General features: G+C 43.9%; 1 protein-coding gene across 3 annotated transcripts in view; it reads right to left on the reverse strand.

The window, feature by feature from the left end:
• PTCHD4 (patched domain containing 4) overlaps positions 1–22,169 on the reverse strand; it is a 63,521-nt gene that overhangs the window by 20,947 nt on the left and 20,405 nt on the right. For all 3 annotated transcript variants that reach the window (XR_013392437.1, XM_028721819.2, XM_028721818.2), the window contains exon 2: positions 9,242–9,722. Coding sequence is in view for 2 of the 3 variants with exons in the window: in XM_028721819.2 (XP_028577652.2) it covers positions 9,242–9,722 (481 nt within the window). In the remaining variant the exon portion in view is untranslated. The remainder of the gene's footprint in view (positions 1–9,241; positions 9,723–22,169) is intronic.

A 22,169-nucleotide genomic window follows, 5' to 3' on the forward strand; every position in this document is an offset into this window, starting at 1 on the left:
GGCCCATTTTCATGTGACACCCCCCCCCGAACCTCTTAGGCAGGGGGGGCATAGAGAAGGGCCTTGGGTGACAAGCACAGGGTCTGGGTCAGTCTGTATGGGGAGAGGCCATCCTTAAGGTATGCTGCCAAGGTATAAAAGGATGACAAGCGGCAGAAAGAGGAGAAGAGGTTTTTTGAGCTCAGCTGGATGCTAACCAGAAGGGCTGGCCTAGCAGACAACCCAGGGGCAAAGGAATCGTCGGTTGCCAGGGGCATGAGTGCGCCAGAAGAGTTGGAGGGTCCACAAAGGAACTGGGCTATTGGCCTATGCGCTGTGTCTTCTGATAGTGTGGGTTCTGAAAATGCTTTTCAGGACTTGATTGGGACACCTCCAGCCTGAAAAGCATACCCTGCTCCACTCTTCTAGTTCTAGGGCTGCTCTTGCAACTGCTGTGCCCTGTTCTGTGGAGCCTGATACTGTGGAGCTCATTTTCTTTTGCCCCTTACCCAACTGTTGTTGTTATTATTATTATTATTATTATTATTATTATTATTATTATTATTATTATTGCTAGCTGTCAGAGCTGCCCTAGGTCCCAGCTCACAAAGGACCAACGCCAGTTCGTTGTTATATAAAACAGTCTTTATTGAAGCTCAGTTTCGCTTTCACAGCCGCGGCGCGCAGCCCTACGTCTCAAACTCTAGACCGCCGAAGCTCCGTCTGAGTCTCCTCCCCCCAGACACCAGTTTAAGACTCTAGCCTTGCTCCACCTCTTCCTCTGCTCTCTTCTCCTCTGGGCCCGCCTGTCCGCTGGGGTCTCGCCTCTCCTAGACTCTTCTGACGCTGAGTCTCCTGAGTCCTCCCCCTCCCTCCGGCGGGCTTTAGGACCTGGTTCCCCATCCGGGTTTTCTGCTGTGCCGCGCGCCTGTACATTCGAACTTGGCGTGTGCGCCCAGCCGGCCACCTTCCTCCTGACCGTTACACTGCTCCTGTCACTGCTTCCCCCTTCGGGGAGGCTAGCTGCACCTGACTCTCCCTCCGTTCCCTCACTCTGCGATGGAGGCGTGGCCACCTCTGACTCATCCTCTCTCCCTGCTGGAGGAGAAGCTGGCCCTGATACATGTGACTCTTCCCCCTCACTACGCTCTGGTGGAGGAGCTGGTCCTGCTCTCCCGCTGCTGCTTTGGGAGTCTCCGCTGGCCCCCTGCTTCTGCTGTGTCCCCCCTGGGACCCCCCTTGCCCTGGCCATCGGCGCCCCCCTCTGGGAATCTTCTGATTCGCTGGAGAGACTCATGGAATCTCTCGGGCCGCTTTCATACTCCCCTATGCTGCCCTCAGATTCTTCCCCTTCGCTCTCCATCCCCTCTCTCCCCTGTGTCTCTGCTCCTGAGCCCCTGACACTAGCCATTCAAAAAAAGAATAGGGTCATGTTCTCTCTCTCTCTCTCTCTCTCTCACACACACACACACACACACCTCCTGCTTCCCTTTTCCACATCAAATGCAGCACACTCCTGTGGGCTGTGTGCCAGGATGCAACTTTTGCAGCTTTTCCTTTGGGAATAGCTGTGAGGCCTTAGTTGTCAGTTAGAAGATTATTTGTGTTTTGACTGTTTGAGGAACAGGATTAGCAAACACAAAGAGGTAAAAAGGAGACTCCAGATTATGATTCTACGGTGTCACCTTAACAGGAATTATCTACACAGGAACAGATGGCAAGGAGAGGTTTGCAGGAGATACTACAAACACACACACACACACACACACACACACACACACACAGGGATACACAAAAGTAAATGTGTCCTGCAAAGAGATTAGAATTGAGCCAACATGCCTACAAAGAGTTACAACCTTTAAAAGTTGCATTTTGGTTTGCCAAACACCCAAACAAAAAGATTGCAAAGATTGATAGTAACATCATTTTGTTAGCAACGCTTGAAGAGTTTAAACCTTGCTAGAGATGGACCAGCACTTCACCTGAGCCTGGCTTGCAATCCAAGCTCCCAGGTTTCTCAGAAGCCTCCCACAAGGAGGGGAATAAACTTCTACATACTCGTTTCCAACTTCAATCACTTCCTGGGCAGAAGAGCTTTCCCTGTCCTAACCCCAAAATATTTAAAGGGTTTTTTATTTTTGGACTTGCTTCTTTGTACATGACTCTCGGTATTTTATTTTTAGCATCTCTTATTGTCTGCAAGCATTTCTTTTGCCAAGGTTTGTGTTCTGTTCTGTTTTGCTCACTTGGCCAAGATTTCCATTTTCTGACAGCTGACTTCTTGCCTCCTAAGAGCATCCTTGACTTTGCTTGTTACCTGTGCTGGCATCCTCTTGGAGCTTGGAGAGATTTGACTTTCCTTTTCAACTTCCTTTTTTGTCAATAGCCTTGTTTTTTTCAGAATTTTTCTCTTTGGGGGTCAAATGTGACTGTGTTTGACTTTGCTGGCGATTGTCTTCTGACATACATGCTGAATTGGTTCAAGTTTCCAAATCAGTTCCACAAATACTTCCATCTTGCACCAGATCCACTTCTATGCTTACTTGTCCTCTGGAAGGTTCCAGGAGCAGCTCTTCTGGGGCATGGTCATTTAGATTGTAAGTTTTACCTCTTTATCGTAACAGGAACACCCAGTCAACGTGAAGGTAGATGAACTCAGCTTTTGCAACAACTCTTCTCTTTTGGACGCCTCTTTAACTTTATTCTCCATCTCAGGATCGTGTCTGGGGATTTGGGTCAGGGGAGTGATAGTGTGTCCTCGAAATGGCTATTGCCACTAAAAACACTATGTGCTGGATTCGGCCCCTCTGGGATTTTTTTAAAAAATATTTTTATTAGGTTTTACAACAAATTTTAACATAATCACTACTGATAATATAATCACAAACTAAGTTTCGAAATATCCCCCACCCCACGACTTCCCCCAACTTCCCTTTCTGGTTTATAAGACATTTGCTTCTCTTGCACATTATCTTATTCCCTAATATAGTCTGCCCCTCTGGGATTTCAAGCTGGTTTGACTCTGTCATCTTTCACGTATACGGTGACATCACCTCCAAGCTACCCTTCCTTGTCATTTCCAGCATTTGCGTGCAAAGATGTGTCCCACGGGTTCTCCTCCTTAACCAGCTCCCCCCCTTTTTTTTCTCTTTTTTGCTCACTGCTTGTAATGGTCCTTCTTTTTACCTATAAGCTGCCTTGAATGCCATCAGGGGGAAAGTCGGGGTATAAATTTATTGGTTGTTGTTGTTGTTGTTGTTATGAAGCTTTAGTTACTTCCCATTCGCACATATTAGTTCAATAAAATGCATGTACACCCTAACAATGAATATAAGGGCTAAAGAAATGTCTGAATGATCAAAGGATTTATTGCTAATAATAATAAATGATAAATATAATGATAGACTAAACTAGGTAAAATGGAAATGTAGCCTGTGAAGGAAATGCTCTGAACTGTATTGGACGTACTGTACTTATTGCAAGTTTGGGGATTGTGGGGTTAATTTGCTAAGACTGGCTTGTCTTGGGATCAGAGATTCCTTAAAAGGTGTAATCAGGCCGGCCCACCCATGAGGCAGGTGAGGGGACCAACTCAGGCAGCAGATCCCAATATCCATCTTTCTTCCTCCTTTTTCCTGATGTAGATCTTCTCTCACCCCTTCTTCTTTGGCAGGCAGGAAGAAGCCATTTTGGGGGCCACCCCGGGTGCCCAAATGTCTTGGGCCAGCCCTGGATGTGATGGCGTCACCTAGGCATTGTTTGCATTTTCCACAGAGCATTCAGAAAAAGTTTCACAGGCAGTAAAACTTGGCTTAGTTACAAAGTGGTAAAAGCCCCTAAATTATTGGTGTAGGAACTCAAGAGTAGCTTGTGAGAGCCAGGCAGTCTGAGCTGGAGCAACCAGGTCAAACCTCTTTACATGCCACATTTCTCAGGTAGACTAGAAGTTGGCCAAAAGGCTTCATTACCCATTCTTCCCAAAGTAAGGGGAAGTGACCTCACTAAGCCTGGCAGGACAGCTTACTATATGGTATTAACCCCTTAATGCATTAATTAGACTTAAGCATGTTGGTTATATATGGGGAGGAGGAAGAGGCTGAAAGGAAAAGAGGAACTGCCAGAAATTGCTTTCTTGCCCATTTCACTGATGGAAGCTTTGCTGGCAGCTGAATTGGATACAAACCACAGAAGTTGACGGCAATATGGTGGCTCTGCTGGCATCAATCCATGGCATATTAACAAAATTAAGTTGGAAACATCTTGAAGCTTTCTGGCAGTGTACCATAGCAGGCCATTATTCTATTGGAAAATGAATGCTAATATATAGCTAAGGATTACAATGAGAAACAAAGGATGGGAATGAAGTATTTGTTTCTGATTGAATAGGTGAAATGTATGACAGGCAGCAAGCTTCCACAAGTGTACAAACTTTGTTTTAATTTTAGAATAGGTTTGTTTTAAATGCTGATCACAATTTTGGGCTGAGTATATAGTTGGCAACCAGCTGTCTTCATTAAATGATGAGCTTGCAGTGTTCTTCTGTATAATTTGGATCCCATCGGATTATAATAACAGGAACATTAAAACTGCCACAGGGCATCAATCCAGTGAAGAACAATGAGAGTGCCATAGGTTCCCGCCCCCTAAACTGTTACTATTTTCAAAAGATTAATAAACATCTTCCACAAATTCTTTGGAAATGGGTCTGTGGAAATCATTCTCAAGTATTTTGTTCTTATGGTTCACGCACAGAAGCAAGGAGATATTTTCTCAGTTCCTCTTGGACCTCTGCTCCTCAGTTGTGTAGCCTTTATTCATCTCCTGGACAGCTCGACTGGCTCAGACAAAAGAGGCATTTTCTCAGCCCTCTTCTTTCAGCTTGGCTGCTGCTATGAGTTAAAAGTATGTGATGGCCACAACAAGCAGAACGGAAAGAAGCAGTTTTCAGGCTAGACCATCTAAGTCTTTGGGAGGATTCACTTTCTATTTCTCTCCATTTGGAGAACTGTCCATTTACTTTGCTTTCTTTGCTTCCTGCAACTTAACCAATTCCTGATCCACAAGAGAATTTCTCCTCTTATTCCTTGACGGCCAAGCTTAGTCAGGAGTTTCTGGTTAGGTTCTTTGTCAAAAGCGTTTGAAAGTCCAAGAACTGGACCACTGCTATCTGTCTGCTTGTTGACACTCTCAAAGAACTCTTAATAGGTTTGTCCTTGCAGAAGCCATGCTGACTCTGCTGCAGTGAGCCTTCTTCTTCTATAAGACTGGTTATTTTACCTTTAACAATACTTTCCACCAGTTTTCCAGGGACAGCATTTTTGGTTGTTGGCAGCGAGTTTGTAATTTCTTCCAAATTCTCTGAGGACTTATCTCCCCCAATTAAATTCTAAATTATTTGAGAACAATGGACAATCAGCATACCAAGTAATGAGCTAAGGAAAACAATGACCGAAGAGTCTGTTTGGCCACCTATTAGTGCTTCGTATAGGCTTGCCACTCTTTTTGTGGGGGGGGGGGCAATTAAGAGGGCATTGCTGTATGCCTGGGTGATGTATTACAATGAGTGATGTCATTTCCTAGTGCTGTGTCAAAAGTTCAAAACTGAACTTTTTACCATATATGTAGAGCATGGGTAGGCAACCTAAGGCCCAGGGGCTGGATCCAGCCCAATCGCCTTCGAAATCCAGCCCGTGTATGGTCTAGGAATCAGCGTGTTTTTACATGAGCAGAATGTGCCCTTTTATTTAAAATGCATCTCTGGGTTATTTGTGGGGCATAGGAATTTGTTCATCCCCCCCCCCAAAAAAATGTATAGTCCGGCCTCCCACAAGGTCTGAGGGACAGTGGACCGAACTCCTGCTGAAAAAGTTTGCTGACTCCTGATGTAGAGGAAGGGAACAGAAGGCAGGTGGTGACAGCCACAATTTTCTATGGGCTGGCAAAACATTTCCAATTTCAGTGTTGAAGGACTTCATTTGTAATGAACAGCAGAGGCTTCTCTTCATCCTCTTATTGCAACTGTTTTTGCCACCATAAGGAAGCTTATCGGCTTCCCATAGGTATCTGGTGGGCCATGGTGAGAGCAGAATGCCTCTGGCCCAATGCAGCAAGATCTTCTGGTGTCCTGAAGATCTGCTGCAGAATTGCTAGCTTTTGGAGGAGTTCATGGCTATCTCTGGCAGTCTCCTACAAAGAATGATGTGCATACAATACTATATCATCCCTCTTGTGAAGCATGCTCCTTTCAGCTTAAATGAATATTTATGCTTAATATGCTTAATATGATATGCACTGCTACATTTTAAATATAAGGGTGACAGTCTTCATAAATTAAACCAACCCCAGAGTAGCAGCTGATCTGGGACAGCTACTTAAAGAAAACAGATCAAGAAAGATTGCATAGCCTAGGTTGGAGAAAAGCAAGGACAACATCCTATTTTCATAAGTCTGAATATCCCAAGTAACAGGGAGATGTGTGTGCAGAGCAAAGTACATTTACCTCTCAAAACACAATGCAATACACTGGTAGTGTTTTGACTGCTGTACAAATTGAGCACACAAGCAATGCCAAAATCAGATATGTTTGGTCTCTATACTTATTTGATTAGTTGCATGACTGCCATGAGAAAGTTGTTGACACAAATAGCTAAAATGAATACAGTAAAAGGCATTCTGCCTCCATTCACGTTGTTAGCGGATCCCACTTTCAGAGGACTGAGCATGATCAAGCTCTGCTCACAGCACTCTATCAGTGTCATGTACATTGATGATGCTGGAATACACACCATCTCTGAAAGTACAAAAATAAGACCAGATTTTGAGTATATCTGAACACAACGAATACAGCGCATTCTAATTTCTGTCACCAGGAACCCTCTAACTTTCTTTTGGGAATCTTTGAAATCAGGTAGGCTCCTAGATTTGCTTTAAACACAGAGCAGCACTAGGGATAGAGAGAGAACCGTTTCAACTGTGCTGAGAAGCAAGTACTACAGCTACAACCACCACCACCACCACATAGAGGCACAAGCAAAAAGCAACCACAAGACTGCAAAAAATGTTTTGTGGTGTTTTTTTTAAGGTCTGATGAGGGGGGGGGGGAATGAATAACGCATTGTGCACTAATTTGAAAGCATGTCCACCTGTGTGTACAGACAACAGGGATAGTAGCTGCTGTTTTAGATTATATTGTTGTGTGAAATTGAGTACGATTGCAAACTGCCATGTACAAAATAACGCTGCAAAAAAATTATCCCAGTGTATTTCCAAGGCTATGTATTTCCAGTCTAGATACTCCTCTTCCTACCAGCAACTGCCTGAATCCTGTGTTCCCACAATACTACACAAAGGCACCAGTATTCCATTTTCTCATGTGTGAATATAGTAGCTGCAAGGAAAGAGCGCCATTTTAACTTGTTCATAAAATATTTCAAGTTTGGGGTGAGAAATGAGGTAGCCAGGTTTGCTGATGATACCCAGTTGATCAGGGTGGTTAAAACAAAAAGAGATTGTTAAGAACTCTAAAGGGATCTTTTCAAACAGAATGAAGGGGCAGTAAAATGGTAACTGAAATTCATTATAAACAAGAATAAAGTGATGCATGTCAGGGCAAAACAAAATCTCAGTTTCATAAATACGTTCACAGAGTCTGCAATGGCCAGGAATGACACCTTGTGGCCACAGCGGAAAGCACAGTGAAAATGCTGACCCAGCATGTGGCAGCTGAGAGAATGCCTAGATCCATTTCTGGGATCATTAGGAAAATACAAATGCCGACCGTAGGCTTGTTAATAGAAACCTATGGGCAGTGTTCAAAACTCCCCTTGTTCTAGGCGCATTTTGCGACAGGGAATTTCTTCAGCATGAACAGTTTCTGAGCTCTGGGTGCAGTCCTGCGCCTAAGATTTCAGATTAAAACTATAGAGTGGAAGGAAAGGAGGACCTTTTTCTGCCTCCAGCTACTCTCTGAAGACTGGAGAAGAAACCTTCAGCTATTAGGGGGGTGGGCAGGGGTAGGACTAGACTGTGTGAAAAATGAACATAATACTTTAACTGCAGTTCATTCATTTTCAGCTTTGTATTTTTGTTACAAAAATTGTGCCTAGACATTCCGTTGTTGTGCCCATAACCTAGGTTTAAGGTGCCATTTAGCTCCTAGTGTTCATTTATCAGTTTCTAGCATTGCCTATGTGGAGACCAGACTTGGAATACGGTGCAAAATTCTGGCTACCTCTCCACAAGGATATTGTAGATATTGTAGCCTATGGGATACAAACCTACCTCATTCACATCTGAAAATAAGGATAAGGATCTAGAAAACCCACTCTTCTGATTAGAATCAACATTTTGTTTAGTTACTTCTTGTGATCAATTAGTTTAAATAATACAAAAGAAAACTCACCCAAATCAATTTCACTTTATCAAAAATATCATGCTTGCTATTTAGGTGGAATGAATGGCACCACACTGCAGTCTCTTGCAAATATTAGGGCAGGGTTTGTAACGTCCCTTTGTTTACATTCTTGCAAACATTTGGCATTTATGGCCCATTTACTCCAAAGGAAGTGTCACTCGTTTCAGTGGGTGGCAGTCAAGAGCAGAGCTAATGGACTTAACTTGGGCAGGGGTCATGAGGACTGCTGGCTTTGGTCTCAATCCTGCCCACACTCACTTTGGAGTGTTGGGGAATTTGCTTCTGTGTAAACATGCACATGATAATACTGTCAAGGAGTAAATCCTACCGAACTCAGAACAACTATCTTCCACATCTACCTTTATAGGAACAGAAAGTTGATTTCTTCTCCCAATTACATTATTCTCCCTCTGTGTAAATGGGGGGGGGGGGGGCAGGAATGCCAGACAGGATGCTGCGCACATTTCCCCTTTTAAAACGCCTCCTTCCAAGTCATTCTGTTTCCCTTTTTTGGCCCATCTCCCCAGGCCTGCATCAAAGTCTGTTCAGCAACTCTTCATTTTCTCTGCTGACTTGACTAGTTTTCAATAACAATTTCTCCTTCGTTTTGTAACTTGGATCAATAAAACACATCTCTCATGTTGGCCGAGGTTATAAACACAGTCATTTTACCCTTTTCCTTTGTTTGGAGACCCCCCCCCCTTTGTAAGTGGATGGAGCAATTTAACAGGCTAAAAAAGTTGAAGGTAAATAAATAAATTAAACACTGCATCTTTGTAGCTCAGGACACATTCTACAATCCTGTCATTAAGCCATGCTAATCCTATTATTATGAAGATAAATAATTACCCATTGCGAAGAAAGGAATTCCCAACAGAGTCGAATTATATTTTCCATCAGTAATGAAAAATATCCCTGCCGCAGTGACACTGGAGATACAGATCGTGAGCGCTCCCAAGAGGCCAAGGAAGGGCTTGCTGCGCAGGCAGTCTTTCATGGAACTTGAGAGGATGGCAGCCAGCAGAATCAGCATTAAGCTCACCAAAATCTTGCCTCTGGCCAGGATGCTGGTCTTGTGAAAGTCCCTCCACAGGCTGAAGGAGGCGAGAGCATACAGCTGCAGCTCCTCCTGGTGCAGCTGCAGTTTGTGTATCAGTTTGCAAAATTCATTCTCCCATTTTTCACCAATGAGGTCCTGTACTGCAGAATGGTAGGTTTGGAGGTAGTAAGTGATTTGGATGGCTCTGGCCGACTTGACCCTTTGGTCCTTGCTGCCTGGCAATTCCATGACCCCACCAAGCTGATGGCCGATGAAACTGCTTCTTCCATCCTGAAGAAGAAAGTATTTTAAAAAGCAAAAGAAGTGGTAAGTGAACCAACCCAACAGTAATTTGCAATTTACTCATGCCATGAATTCTGTTAAAAGTCCCATTGTTATGAGAGTTCAAAGTATCTTCTGTTTTAAACTTAGAATAATATGAGGTTGTCTGAGGGCTGTTAAACCATTTTCTTCCTTGGTTCGCTTGCTTAGAGGTAGGAGCCTCTCAGAGAGGACAGGAAGTGCAGCTGCGGCCACTTGTGCACATAGCAGGGAGGCGAAAATAAAGAAGAAAATGGCTGAAGAGCCCTTGGGCCACTTTGTATTATTGCAAGTTTACTGAGAAGCCCCACCACCGACTCTCACACATGCAAACAATGCAGGCACATAACATATAAATTAACACATAATCTGAATTATTGCTTGGATTATTGGATTAATTGGATTGAAATAAGAGCTTGCCATACATTCAAGAACTGTAAGCATACTAGATTTGACTTACAAACTGCTCAATGTCAAGTTTCAGAAGCATCACTAGAAGTTGGTTAGAATGCTGCACTTTCCTCCCATTAACCCAAACCATAGAACTATCCACCTTAGAAAAGCCCAACAGTTGTAAATGTGTTTAGTCTTACAGTCTTTCTAGTTTCTCCAAACACGTAGGCAATTTGATTAAAGTTTGAAGCCTGTAGTGCAGCCACAACCATAGAGGGAGCCAGCCTCCTATGAGGTCTGCAAAGCCCACCAAGAAACACTTGTGTCTATATATGCCCCCATTTAAAGAAGCTTTCATGGGGGGGGGGGCACCGGAGGATAAAGAGAAACTGTGGCACTTCCCTGCTCTGACATCTTTGTGCTGATCTGATACATTTGCACAATGTGTCCTTCTCCTGATCATCCTTTTGCGGTGTAATCCTGTACATGGATATTTAAAAATAAATCCCACTGAGTTCAACTGCGCTTATTACCAGGTAAGTGCATATAGGATTGCAGCCTCGGTGGCTTAATGTGGCAGAAATGGGTCAGGCTTCCAAAGCAGGAAGGGAGGAGCTGCACACTAGAAAACCCTGTTGACCCAGGACAGGGAATGAAGTTTAGGAACAACGTCTCTTTCATTTTCTTCTTGCATGTAAATTATTCTCTGCCGTTGCTACAACTGGCGGCCGACGGAGCTGCTATTCTCTGCTGCATTTTATCATAATAAGTTGAAGTTGAAATAAATAAGTGTCCACTTTGCAATTCTGTGATTCAGTTAACAGACTGAAAGAGTATTTATTCAAAATTCAAATATTTAAGACCTAAAATAGAATATGGATATTTATTTTTCATGAATATTTTCTCCCAAATGTTGCCTGTAAAAACTTAACACCATGAAATTTAGCCATTTCTGAATGAAATGATTTTCATTTTCTAATCAATTGTGTTTCCCCCATCACTCTGAATACAGCAATGCAAACCTGAAATTTTTAGTTTCCTTTCCCATTTGATGTCTCATTTGTTTTTCATTCTTACATTCATTACAGCACATTCCATCAAAATGGTATGAAACTTGAATTGTTCCCCACCAGTGACAGCAGACATACTGGACGAGGGGTCCATTTTATTAACAATTTAAAAAGGAGTAACATCCTGAAAGCTTCCCACTGCTTTACTCTTCAGATCTGACAGTTTTCACTTTTTAATGAATTTCAGAGTATTCAGAGAAGCCCTCTTTCTTTTAGAACATTCCTCAAATGTGACAGTTTGCTAAGCAAAGCACTGCAATGAGGGTAAGCAGTGGATTCGGACAAACTGCAATCTGAAGGGGGCTGCTTGGGGCAGATTTGAGGCCTGTTTGAGCCAAAGCAGAATCCCTCTTCAGCACCCAAAACCAAAGGAGGGGCTCCTAAGTGATTTGGGCATTTGAAAACCATGCAGAAAGTGTGTCTGCAAAAACTGAAACATTTGTCCCCCAAACTTGTCATATAAACAAGGAAGAAAGGCCGGGGGGAGGGAGAGCTCTTTTGAGCTTCTAAGCAAGGCATGGCCAAACTTGGCCCTCTAGCTGTTTTGGGACTACAACTCCCATGATCCCTAGCTAGCAGGACCAGTGGTCAGGAATAATGGGAATTGTAGTCCCAAAAATGGCTGGAGGGCCAAGTTTGGCCACGCCTGCCTAAGCAGAGGAAATGGGTATGATCTCTGACCAGATCTATTATAATAATCAACACTGGCTATCATCCTTTGTTTTTACTTTTTAATTGGGATTCAGATTTTAACTTGAAGCAAATCAGGTAGCTTCCAAAATGTTTCAGGCCAAATCATTTTGAATTTTGAGAGAGTGCTGCGGGTGCCAGTCACAAAATGGCTGCCATGGCGGCAGGTCCTTAAAACCATGGGTGTCAAGCAGGGGCAAGACACAAAATTAGAGAGAGTAAAATCAGGGTGAAGCTTTCCCCATAATGTATTTCCATACTATAGAAGGTTTAACTTGTTTGATTTCTGTCTGCCATATAGCTCTTAAAGGCACAAACCCTGGTTTCCCCCAATGCTGACTCTGAACCTGAGTCCAGGTTGCCACATCAAGCACACTTTTAATATTTAGCAGACATTGTACTGTAAGTTAACTATACAGTGAATTTTTAGTGAGCACTTGGCCCTTAAGTGCTGCACAGCTGGAGACTTACTTTAGCTTTGTTGCAAAATGTTCACATTTGGCTTTTGGGGAGAGGGGGAATCTTTAACATACACTTACATTTACTGAGTAGAAGAAGTTGCAGGAAATAACTTCTAGGGAGTACCTGATCTTAGACAAACCCACCCTGGGGGAAATGCAGCTTGGTTGCTAAGGGAAATGATGGAAGGACAAACTACAGAGATGCCTAAAATAATTGTGATTTTTAAAACCTAGGGAGATGCTGATTCAGCTTATTCTGTAAGTTTGATATGCCAAGTTATTTACAAGCCTCTTGGCAGAATTATTGCATAGAAGGGCTGCCAAATATACTCATGGGAGGGATGTCAAAATTAAGCATATTGAGGCTCCTATATGCAAAACATTGAATCTGATGTACTATGTAATAATAATGATAATAATAATTCCGTATCTTACTCTTTCATTAAATGTCTCAAAAACAATAAAGCCAGTTTTAAACAATATCAGACTCTTCCAGTCTGGAGTGGGGCACCAAACACTGTTGTTCCTTATCTCCTCTTCTACAAGCCTCCTCCACAGAACCTTTGGCCCATATAATAGATAATAACCCAATCAAAGGTATTTCTTTTCATGGTCAATAATATAAGTGTGGTCTTTTTGCAGACAATACAATCTTTTCCCTATCAATGTCTGAACACTCACTACCTGAGACAGTTACATTGACTAATGAATATGGGATTATTGCAAGACTGGATATTAACTACAGAAAGTCTGAACAATTATGTTTTGCACTTTCAGAAGCAGAACAAAAACTAATAAAGCACTGGACAGCTGCCAGTAATAAACAAAATAATAAGATACAGTACCTGGGAGTAAGCATATTTAAAAATCTGAATAAACTTTTTAGAACTTAATTCTGTCCCACCTAAGAAGAAAATTAAGAATTATCTAGAAAATTGTAAAAATATATAATTGACATGTCTGAGCAGAATAGCAGTATAAACTCTTATTTTATTAATTGGGGGGAATATAGATTAAATGCAAAAATAATGTACCAATTTGTTTTATATAATCAGGGTTGCTAAAATGCTTAATAACATTGAACCTCAAAGCCAAAGTGAGAGCATTTGGGTCAAAATTAAGGGAGAGAAGAATAACAGTGACCTCATTGTGGGAGTTTACTATAGATCCCCAAGCCAAACGGAGGACATAGATGATGCCTTCCTGGAACAGATGGCCAAGCATGCAAAAGGAAGGGAGATAGTAGTAATGGGGGACTTCAATTACCCGGATATTTGTTGGATGTCAAACTCAGCCAAGAGCATAAGGTCAAACAGATTCCTCACTGCCCTTGCAGACAACTTCATTGTCCAGAAAGTGGGAGAAGCAACAAGAGGAACAGCCATTTTAGATCTGGTCCTAACCAATGTTGATGACCTGGTTAGTGGGGTAGAAGTGGAAGGATCATTAGGCGCGAGTGATCATGCTCTTCTGAAGTTTACTATACAGCGGAAAGGAGCAGCCAAGCATACTAGGACTCAATTTCTCGACTTTAAGAAAGCCGACTTCATAAAGCTTAGGGAAGTGCTGGGTGAGATCCCATGGACAGTAATACTAAAAGGAAAGGGAGTTCAAGATGGCTGGGAGTTTGTTAAGAGGGAGATAGTAAAAGCACAACTTCAGGCAATACCAATGAGACGGAAACATGGAAGGTGCCTAAAGAAGCCAGGGTGGCTATCTAAAGAACTTTTAACTGAGTTAAGATTTAAAAAGGATGTGTACAAAAAATGGAAAAGGGGGGAAACCACCAAAGAGGAATTCAAACAAATAGCCAGCACGTGTAGACACAAAGTCAGAAAAGCTAAAGCACAAAATGAACTCAGGCTTGCTAGAGAGGTTAAAAGCAACAAAAAAGGCTTTTATGGGTATGTCCGTAGCAAAAGGAAGAACAAAGAAACCGTGGGGTCACTCAGAGGAGAAGATGGTGAAATGCAAACAGGGGACACAGAAAGGGCTGAACTCCTCAATGCCTTCTTTGCCTCAGTCTTCTCCGATAAAGAAAACAATGCCCGACCTGAAGAATTTGGAGCAAATGATTCAGCAGAGGAAACACAGCCCAGAATAACTAAGGAGATAGTACAAGAATACTTGGCTAGTCTAGATGTATTCAAGTCTCCAGGGCCAGATGAACTGCATCCAAGAGTATTAAAAGAACTGGCAGATGTGATTTCAGAACCACTGGCAGTCATCTTTGAGAATTCCTGGAGAACAGGCGAAGTCCCGGCAGACTGGAGGAGGGCAAATGTTGTCCCTATTTTCAAAAAGGGGAAAAGAGAGGACCCAAATAATTACCGCCCAGTCAGTCTGACATCAATACCAGGGAAGATTCTGGAGCAGATCATTAAGCAAACAGTCTGTGAGCACCTAGAAAGGAATGCTGTGATCACCAATAGTCAGCATGGATTTCTGAAAAATAAGTCATGTCAGACTAACCTGATCTCGTTTTTTGACAGAATTACAAGCCTGGTAGATGAAGGGAACGCAGTGGATGTAGCCTACCTTGATTTCAGCAAGGCATTTGACAAGGTGCCCCATGATATTCTTGTAAAGAAGCTGGTAAAATGCGGTCTTGACTATGCTACCACTCAGTGGATTTGTAACTGGCTGACTGACCGAACCCAAAGGGTGCTCATCAATGGTTCCTCTTCATCCTGGAGAAGAGTGACTAGTGGGGTGCCACAGGGTTCTGTCTTGGGCCCGGTCTTATTCAACATCTTTATCAACGACTTGGATGATGGACTCAAGGGCATCCTGATCAAATTTGCAGATGACACCAAACTGGGAGGGGTGGCTAACACCCCAGAGGACAGGATCACACTTCAAAACGACCTTGACAGATTAGAGAACTGGGCCAAAACAAACAAGATGAATTTTAACAGGGAGAAATGTAAAGTATTGCACTTGGGCAAAAAAAATGAGAGGCACAAATACAAGATGGGGGACACCTGGCTTGAGAGCAGTACATGTGAAAAGGATCTAGGAGTCTTGGTTGACCACAAACTTGACATGAGCCAACAGTGTGACGCGGCAGCTAAAAAAGCCAATGCAATTCTGGGCCTCATCAATAGGAGTATAGCATCTAGATCAAGGGAAGTAATAGTGCCACTGTATTCTGCTCTGGTCAGACCTCACCTGGAGTACTGTGTCCAGTTCTGGGCACCACAGTTCAAGAAGGACACTGACAAACTGGAACGTGTCCAGAGGAGGGCAACCAAAATGGTCAAAGGCCTGGAAATGATGCCTTATGAGGAACGGCTAAGGGAGCTGGGCATGTTTAGCCTGGAGAAGAGGAGGTTAAGGGGTGATATGATAGCCATGTTCAAATATATAAAAGGATGTCACATAGAGGAGGGAGAAAGGCTGTTTTCTGCTGCTCCAGAGAAGCGGACACGGAGCAATGGATCCAAACTACAAGAAAGAAGATACCACCTAAACATTAGGAAGAACTTCCTGACAGTAAGAGCTGTTCGACAGTGGAATTTGCTGCCAAGGAGTGTGGTGGAGTCTCCTTCTTTGGAGGTCTTTAAGCAGAGGCTTGACAACCATATGTCAGGAGTGCTCTGATGGTGTTTCCTGCTTGGCAGGGGGTTGGACTCGATGGCCCTTGTGGTCTCTTCCAACTCTATGATTCTATGATTCTATGATTCATTGCAGTTGATGTTATATCATTCCTTGTACAGCACCTGATCCTTTCTGTTGGTGTGTTATGAACTTCTACCAAAAGAGATCCTACCCACCATAGAACAAACCACAGTTTGCAGCCAGCATAAATCTAATTAAATTGCCATCTCCATCACTCCCTTGAAACCAAAGCCAAGTGAAATGCAAATGTGGATTCATTTTCAAGCAGATGCAACTAAGCTTTTAACCCTCTAACATTGCAAAATGGAGATTTTAAATTAGACCAAAGTGTGTGTTGCTGTAGTTTTCTCCCCTGCTTTTCTTTACAATTCAAAGGCTTACAAAACAAAAATATTGGGGGGGGGGGTAGCAAAGAAAAAGGCAACAGCATCCAGAACAAATAATGAGCCTAAAACCAGAGGTTTCAAAAATCAAAATAAAGTTATGAGTAAATGGGTTTGTATTGCCCATAAATGGGTTTATATTGCCTTGAACCTTGCTAGAGCAGTAGGTTACAAAGAGACTCCGTTTTTCTACAAAGCCATTATCAGGCTGTCTGTCTTCTGGGGTTCTCACCATATTTGCAAGCTGTACCAGACAAACTGCAGTTTTTCTGGCTCCGTTAGGGAACAGACTGTGGAAATATCCAGTCTGACACTAATTGCCCATTTAGGGTTGTGACTTCTAGTGGGCACCAGTTTCCCAGGCTCTCAAGAGAGAAGTGTTTGTGGCACCTGCCACTCGATCATTTTGGCTGCAGGTGCCAGGGACGGGACGTGGGACGTTCTGCATGAAAAGCATGTGTTGAAATATTCCACTCACAGGCTATGGAAAGTCCTCGGAGTTTTTTAAATGCTGGGTCCCTCCCAGATCACACTCCTTCAAGCAGCTCCAGACATTGTAACTGATGGAGTAGATACAAGCTTGGCAGATCATAGTGTATGTTGATTTCAGTCAGGCTTTTGACAAAGTTCCCCACAATATTCTTGCGAGAAAACTGATAAAATGTGGGTTAAACAAGGTAACTGTTAGGTAGATTTGTAGCTGGTTGACTGAACCCAAAGGGTGATCACTATAAAAAGTGACCAGTGGGGTGCTGCAGGGTTCTGTCATGTTGTTTAATGGCTTCATAAACAACTTGGATGAAGAAATTGAGGGGATGCTCATCCAATTTGCTGATGACACCAAACTGGGAGGGATAGCTAATGCCGCAGAAGACAGAATCAGGAATCAATATGGACCTTAACAGACTGAAGAACTGGGCACAAGCTAACAAAATGAATTTCAATAGGGATAAATGTAAGGTTCTTCTCTTATGTAGGAAGAAGCAGATGCACGAATATAGGATGGGGGACACCTTGCTTACTAGCAGTACATGTGAAAAGGATCTAGGGACCTTGGTGGACCACAAGCTTAACATGAGTCAACAGTGTGATGCAGCAGCAAAAAAAAGCTAATGCTATTCTAGGTTGCATCAACAGAAGTCTAGTGTCCAGATCAAGGGAAGTCATAGTACCACTCTATTCTGCCTTAGTCAGACCACACTTGGAATACTGTGTCCAATTCTGAGCATCACAATTTAAGATGGATGTTAACAAGCTGCAACATGTGCAGAGAAGGGCAACTAGGGTCTGAAAACCAAGCCTTATGAGGAACGGTTGAAGGAGCTGGATATGTTTAGCTTGGAAAAGAAGAGACTGAGAGGAGATATGATAGCCATCTTCCAATATCTTAAGGGCTGTTGCATGAAAGATGGAACAAGGTTGTTTTCTCTTGCTTGAACCAATGGCTTTAAGTTACAAGAAAGGAGATTCCAACTAAACATCAGGAAGAACTTTCTGACAGTAAGAGCTGTTAGACAGTGGAGTGGACTCCCTCGGGAGGTTGTGGACTGCCCTGCCTTGGAGGTTTTTAAGTAGAGGTTGAATGGCCATTTGTCGTGGATGCTTTAGCTGAGATTCCCACATTGTAGGGGGTTGGACTAGATGGCCCTTGGGATCCCTTCCAACTCTACAATTTTATGAAAGTACTCAAGTTTGGGGCTATTATTGCTACAGTGAGGGGAAAATTCTGGATGAAATCTCTCTCTACCCCCACCTCCACATACAAACAAACATGCACCAAGTTCCATATAACACTTCTTGTTCCAGGATGCCTTTAGTCCTGAGCAGGTGTACTGTTCTCTATTAGAAGCTGGAAATAATCTGCAACATTTTATTGCAGGAACACAATTATTGAGTTATCTATCAGCAGAGCCCCAAAGCAGGACCACATGGAGAGAAGAGTCCCTCGAGGGCTTCCTGAGTATGATTCTGTAAACAAACAAATAAGAGCCCAATAAGTACTCAACATGCTCATTGTTCTCCAGGGGGGGGCAGTTGGAGGGAACACAATGGTCTGCTTGAGCCCCTGGTAACTTGCAATATCCTGGAGGGTTGTGTGGAGTTGTGGCTGGGGAATGTGAGAAATGGACTTCCCTGCCCTAATTCCCACCAGTCCAAAATGGAATGAACTTTTAAGGGCCTGACCTCTTTGAAGCTGAGCCAAGAGCTGTGCAATATATACATACAGTTAACAGTCAACTCCTGGTGGGGTGATGAATTAGGATCAGAGGGGAAATGCTCCAAATTCTCTTTTAGCCCCTGGCAATTTTTCTGTTGTCTAGGAGGAAAAATGAAAGCAGGGCCAGAGATCCATGTCATGAGACTCTCCCATAAATATAACCTCCTTCACATTGTATCCATTCTAGTTCCAGACCACATAGGCAGCATCCTGCCAGGGGCGGAACTATGTGCCCTGGCGCGGCGAGCGTCAGGGGAAGCGCTGCCAGCCGCCAGCGCAGCAAGTGTGTGGGGGGGTGCGGCAATGTCACCTGCCCTCACGGCTGACACCCGGTGCGCACCGCACCCCCCGCACCCGCCTTCCTCCGCCAGTGCATCCTGCTCACTTAGCTTCACAACTTGACACTGGGAGCTCATCCATTTGGGCTATAAGGAGTGATTTCGCAGCAGTTCACCCAGAGGCACCACACACACAATTTCTCACAGGCCTCTAACTTGTTCCTTCTAATCTCAGCCTTGGTGGTTTTATGCCTATTGACAAGACAATTGTATCTTCACACCTGGAGAACCTCCTAAGCATGCTCAAAAATAGGTGCTTGTAAATTTGAAAGGAGACAGCCCACCTCACCCCAGCAAGCTTAAGGAGGAGATATGGGATGCTGAGGGTGTTAGGTAGAAAAAAGAAAACAGGTTATGGGGAAAACACCTTGATGAAGTCCCTGATAGAAATAAATTAATTTGGAAATGATTAGGGTTCGAGAGATGCAAATCAAGTTTAGCATCTCCCCTCCTCGTGTGAAACGGAGAGGTGGAGGAAGGTGTCTCCTGGGTGGAATCTATATACATAGAAAAAAACTCATCTTCCGGTGAGGCATCATGGCAGTGAGCAGCTCCTGAAGCCAGCCAGAACCAAGTGGGCTACCTGGCTGGCCCTTTGGACTGCAGGGCCTGCTGCTGCTGCTGCTGCTGCTGCTGCTGCTGCTGCTGCTGCTGCTGCCACAATCGACAGGGAACTGGGGGCGCCCGGTGTGCCAACTGAGGGAGCTGCCAACCCCTCCCCGCAGGCCGAGCCGGGAACGAAAATGAGGACACCCAGTCACCCGGCCGACTGTCTAGCGACAGTCTGGCACCAAGAAGATCCCAAAGCTGGCACAGGGGAGAAGAGGAGAGAGAAATAGTGGGCAAAGAAAGAAACGGAGCCCCAACCTTGCTGCTGCTGCTGCTGCTGTCCCCAACGCCGCCACTGAGAAGGGAAAGGAGGAGAGGTAGGAAAGAGCACCGGGAGGGCAAGGGAAGCCGTGAAAAGACACGCGGCGGAGCCCGACCCGAGCCTCCACACACACACCCCACGCAGCTAGTGCCCCAAAAGCAGGGAGAGGAAGCAAGAGGAAGGCCGTGCAACACCCCCCTGTCACTACCGCCGCGCCAGGGGAAAAGGAGGAGAGGGACGCCCGGCCATCCGGATGGCTAGTGCACCAGAAGCAGGCTGAAGCCCAGAGGGAAACCTGCTGGGAAAAGACCTCACCTTTTTCTATTTTTTATCTTTTATTTCCTTTTTTATACTATTTTTTTCTTCTTTTTAAATATATATATATATATATAATTTTTTTAATAATATTATATTATTACCATTAACTCTATCCTCTATTTTTAATATATAAAACTTTCCCCTTTCATATATTTTAACCCCCTTTTTAACCCCCCTTTTTTTCCTTTCCCACTTCCCTAAGTCTTCAGCCCTTTCACTAAATTACTATTACTACCATTACATCCATATATTACTTACAAACACATTTTCCATCCCCCCCAAAAAAGGGAGGGACTTTTTTGTTGCTGTTGTCCTCTTTCCTTCCCAATATTTTTTACTTTATTTTTACCAGACATAAAAAAAACGCTGTAAAAATGCTTTTTTACAAAATGTTTTGAAAAATACATTGAATTTGGCATAGCTCACTGTTGCCACCTAGTGCCACATTTGTATACTACACTTTACAACACATTTAAAACATTTTATTTGCAGCTGTGTAGCTGAGTCCCTGATGAAGCCCTGAGGCCAGGAGCGTTGCTCTTCTAGCTTAGCTCCAGCCCTCAACAGGAGCACTTATCTTACACAACACGGGATACACCACGGGAAAGGAGCATTTGAGAAACTCGCCAAATCTTCCAGAGGGAGCAAGGGAGATTAACAGTGGCACAACTGGCACTCTGCACAGACTGATGACACATTATTCCGTTTCCAGAGGAGGAACCATGTTGGCCTGCTGCAGCAACGACAACCAAGAGCCAAGAGGCCTCAAAACTCTGTGTTTCTCACTTCCTGGTTGGTCACGTAGTATGGCAGTCATGGAGTCTTTCGGCTGAGAGATTTCCAGCACTTTGAAGAAGGGAGAGACTGTGAGAGCGACACAGTTCCCCATTAAAACCCTCAGATCGGGCGTTCTGAGGACTTGGTTTATCCGGCAAGCCTTATCTGCGACTCCTCCAGTCCCCGGTAAGCTCGTAAGGGCACCGAGAGTGAGTGGGGTGGAGACGCAGCTCAACGGAAACGACTTCTATCTTCAAAGCTGCGAAGCTCTGAGAACTGGCAACCAGCAGTGATCAATCCCTCCATAAAAAAAAGAATAAGCAATTCGGAACGGTAAGTACTCCTAAATCATTCTTAGAGCTATCTGGGAAGATAAGGGAGACACTGGAAAAGGAGGTGGCTCCCCTTTTGTTGAACAGAAATATGAAACAGCGCGCAAAGACCGAAGCCTAAAAGTAAAGAAAACTTTTAAAACTGGAAGCGATTTGATGTGAATGATTTATTACAATTGGAAACTTGCCTAATTAGACTAAGATATATCCTCTAGGACTTGCCGATCGCATGGTCGGTGGTTCGAATCCCCGCGGTGGGGTGCGCTCCCATCGTTCGGTCCCAGCGCCTGCCAATGTAGCAGTTCGAAAGCACCCCCGGGTGCAAGTAGATAAATAGGGACCGCTTACCAGCGGGAAGGTAAACGGCGTTCCGTGTGCTGCGCTGGCTCGCCAGATGCAGCTTGTCACGCTGGCCACGTGACCCGGAAGTGTCTGCAGACAGCGCTGGCTCCCGGCCTCTAGAGTGAGATGAGCGCACAACCCTAGAGTCTGTCAAGACTGGCCTGTACGGGAAAGGGTACCTTTACCTTTATCCTCTTTTGGCAGCGGACCAGCCGAGAGGAAAGGCTAGTCTCCATGGTGATTTTATAAGGAAAGTGAATAAACTTAATCTCCACCTCGACTAAATAGCCTATAAATTGTCCTGCACTGACTAGCAACGTTATAAAGTGATAAAAGCTGTCTTACTTCCTCTCAAGAAAGAGAGCTTTGGATAAACTTCTCTCTGCCATATTTTTTTTGTTGTGATTGAAGCAGTTTTAAAGACTAAAGGAAGCTGCTTTCGATTTGGCTGGTGGAATGGAGAAACTGTTTTTCTCCATTGTTCTGGCAGACTGTGTGATTGACCTTGACATTCCTCAGTTATGACTTCAGAAAAAGAAAAGCCTAGACGTGGCTCTAAAGCACCGACGCAATTTGAGGAGTCAGTATTGTCAGCGTTAAGTG

The sequence above is a fragment of the Podarcis muralis genome, chromosome 3 (assembly GCF_964188315.1).
Source record: "Podarcis muralis chromosome 3, rPodMur119.hap1.1, whole genome shotgun sequence".
NCBI classification, from domain to species: Eukaryota; Metazoa; Chordata; class Lepidosauria; order Squamata; family Lacertidae; genus Podarcis; species Podarcis muralis.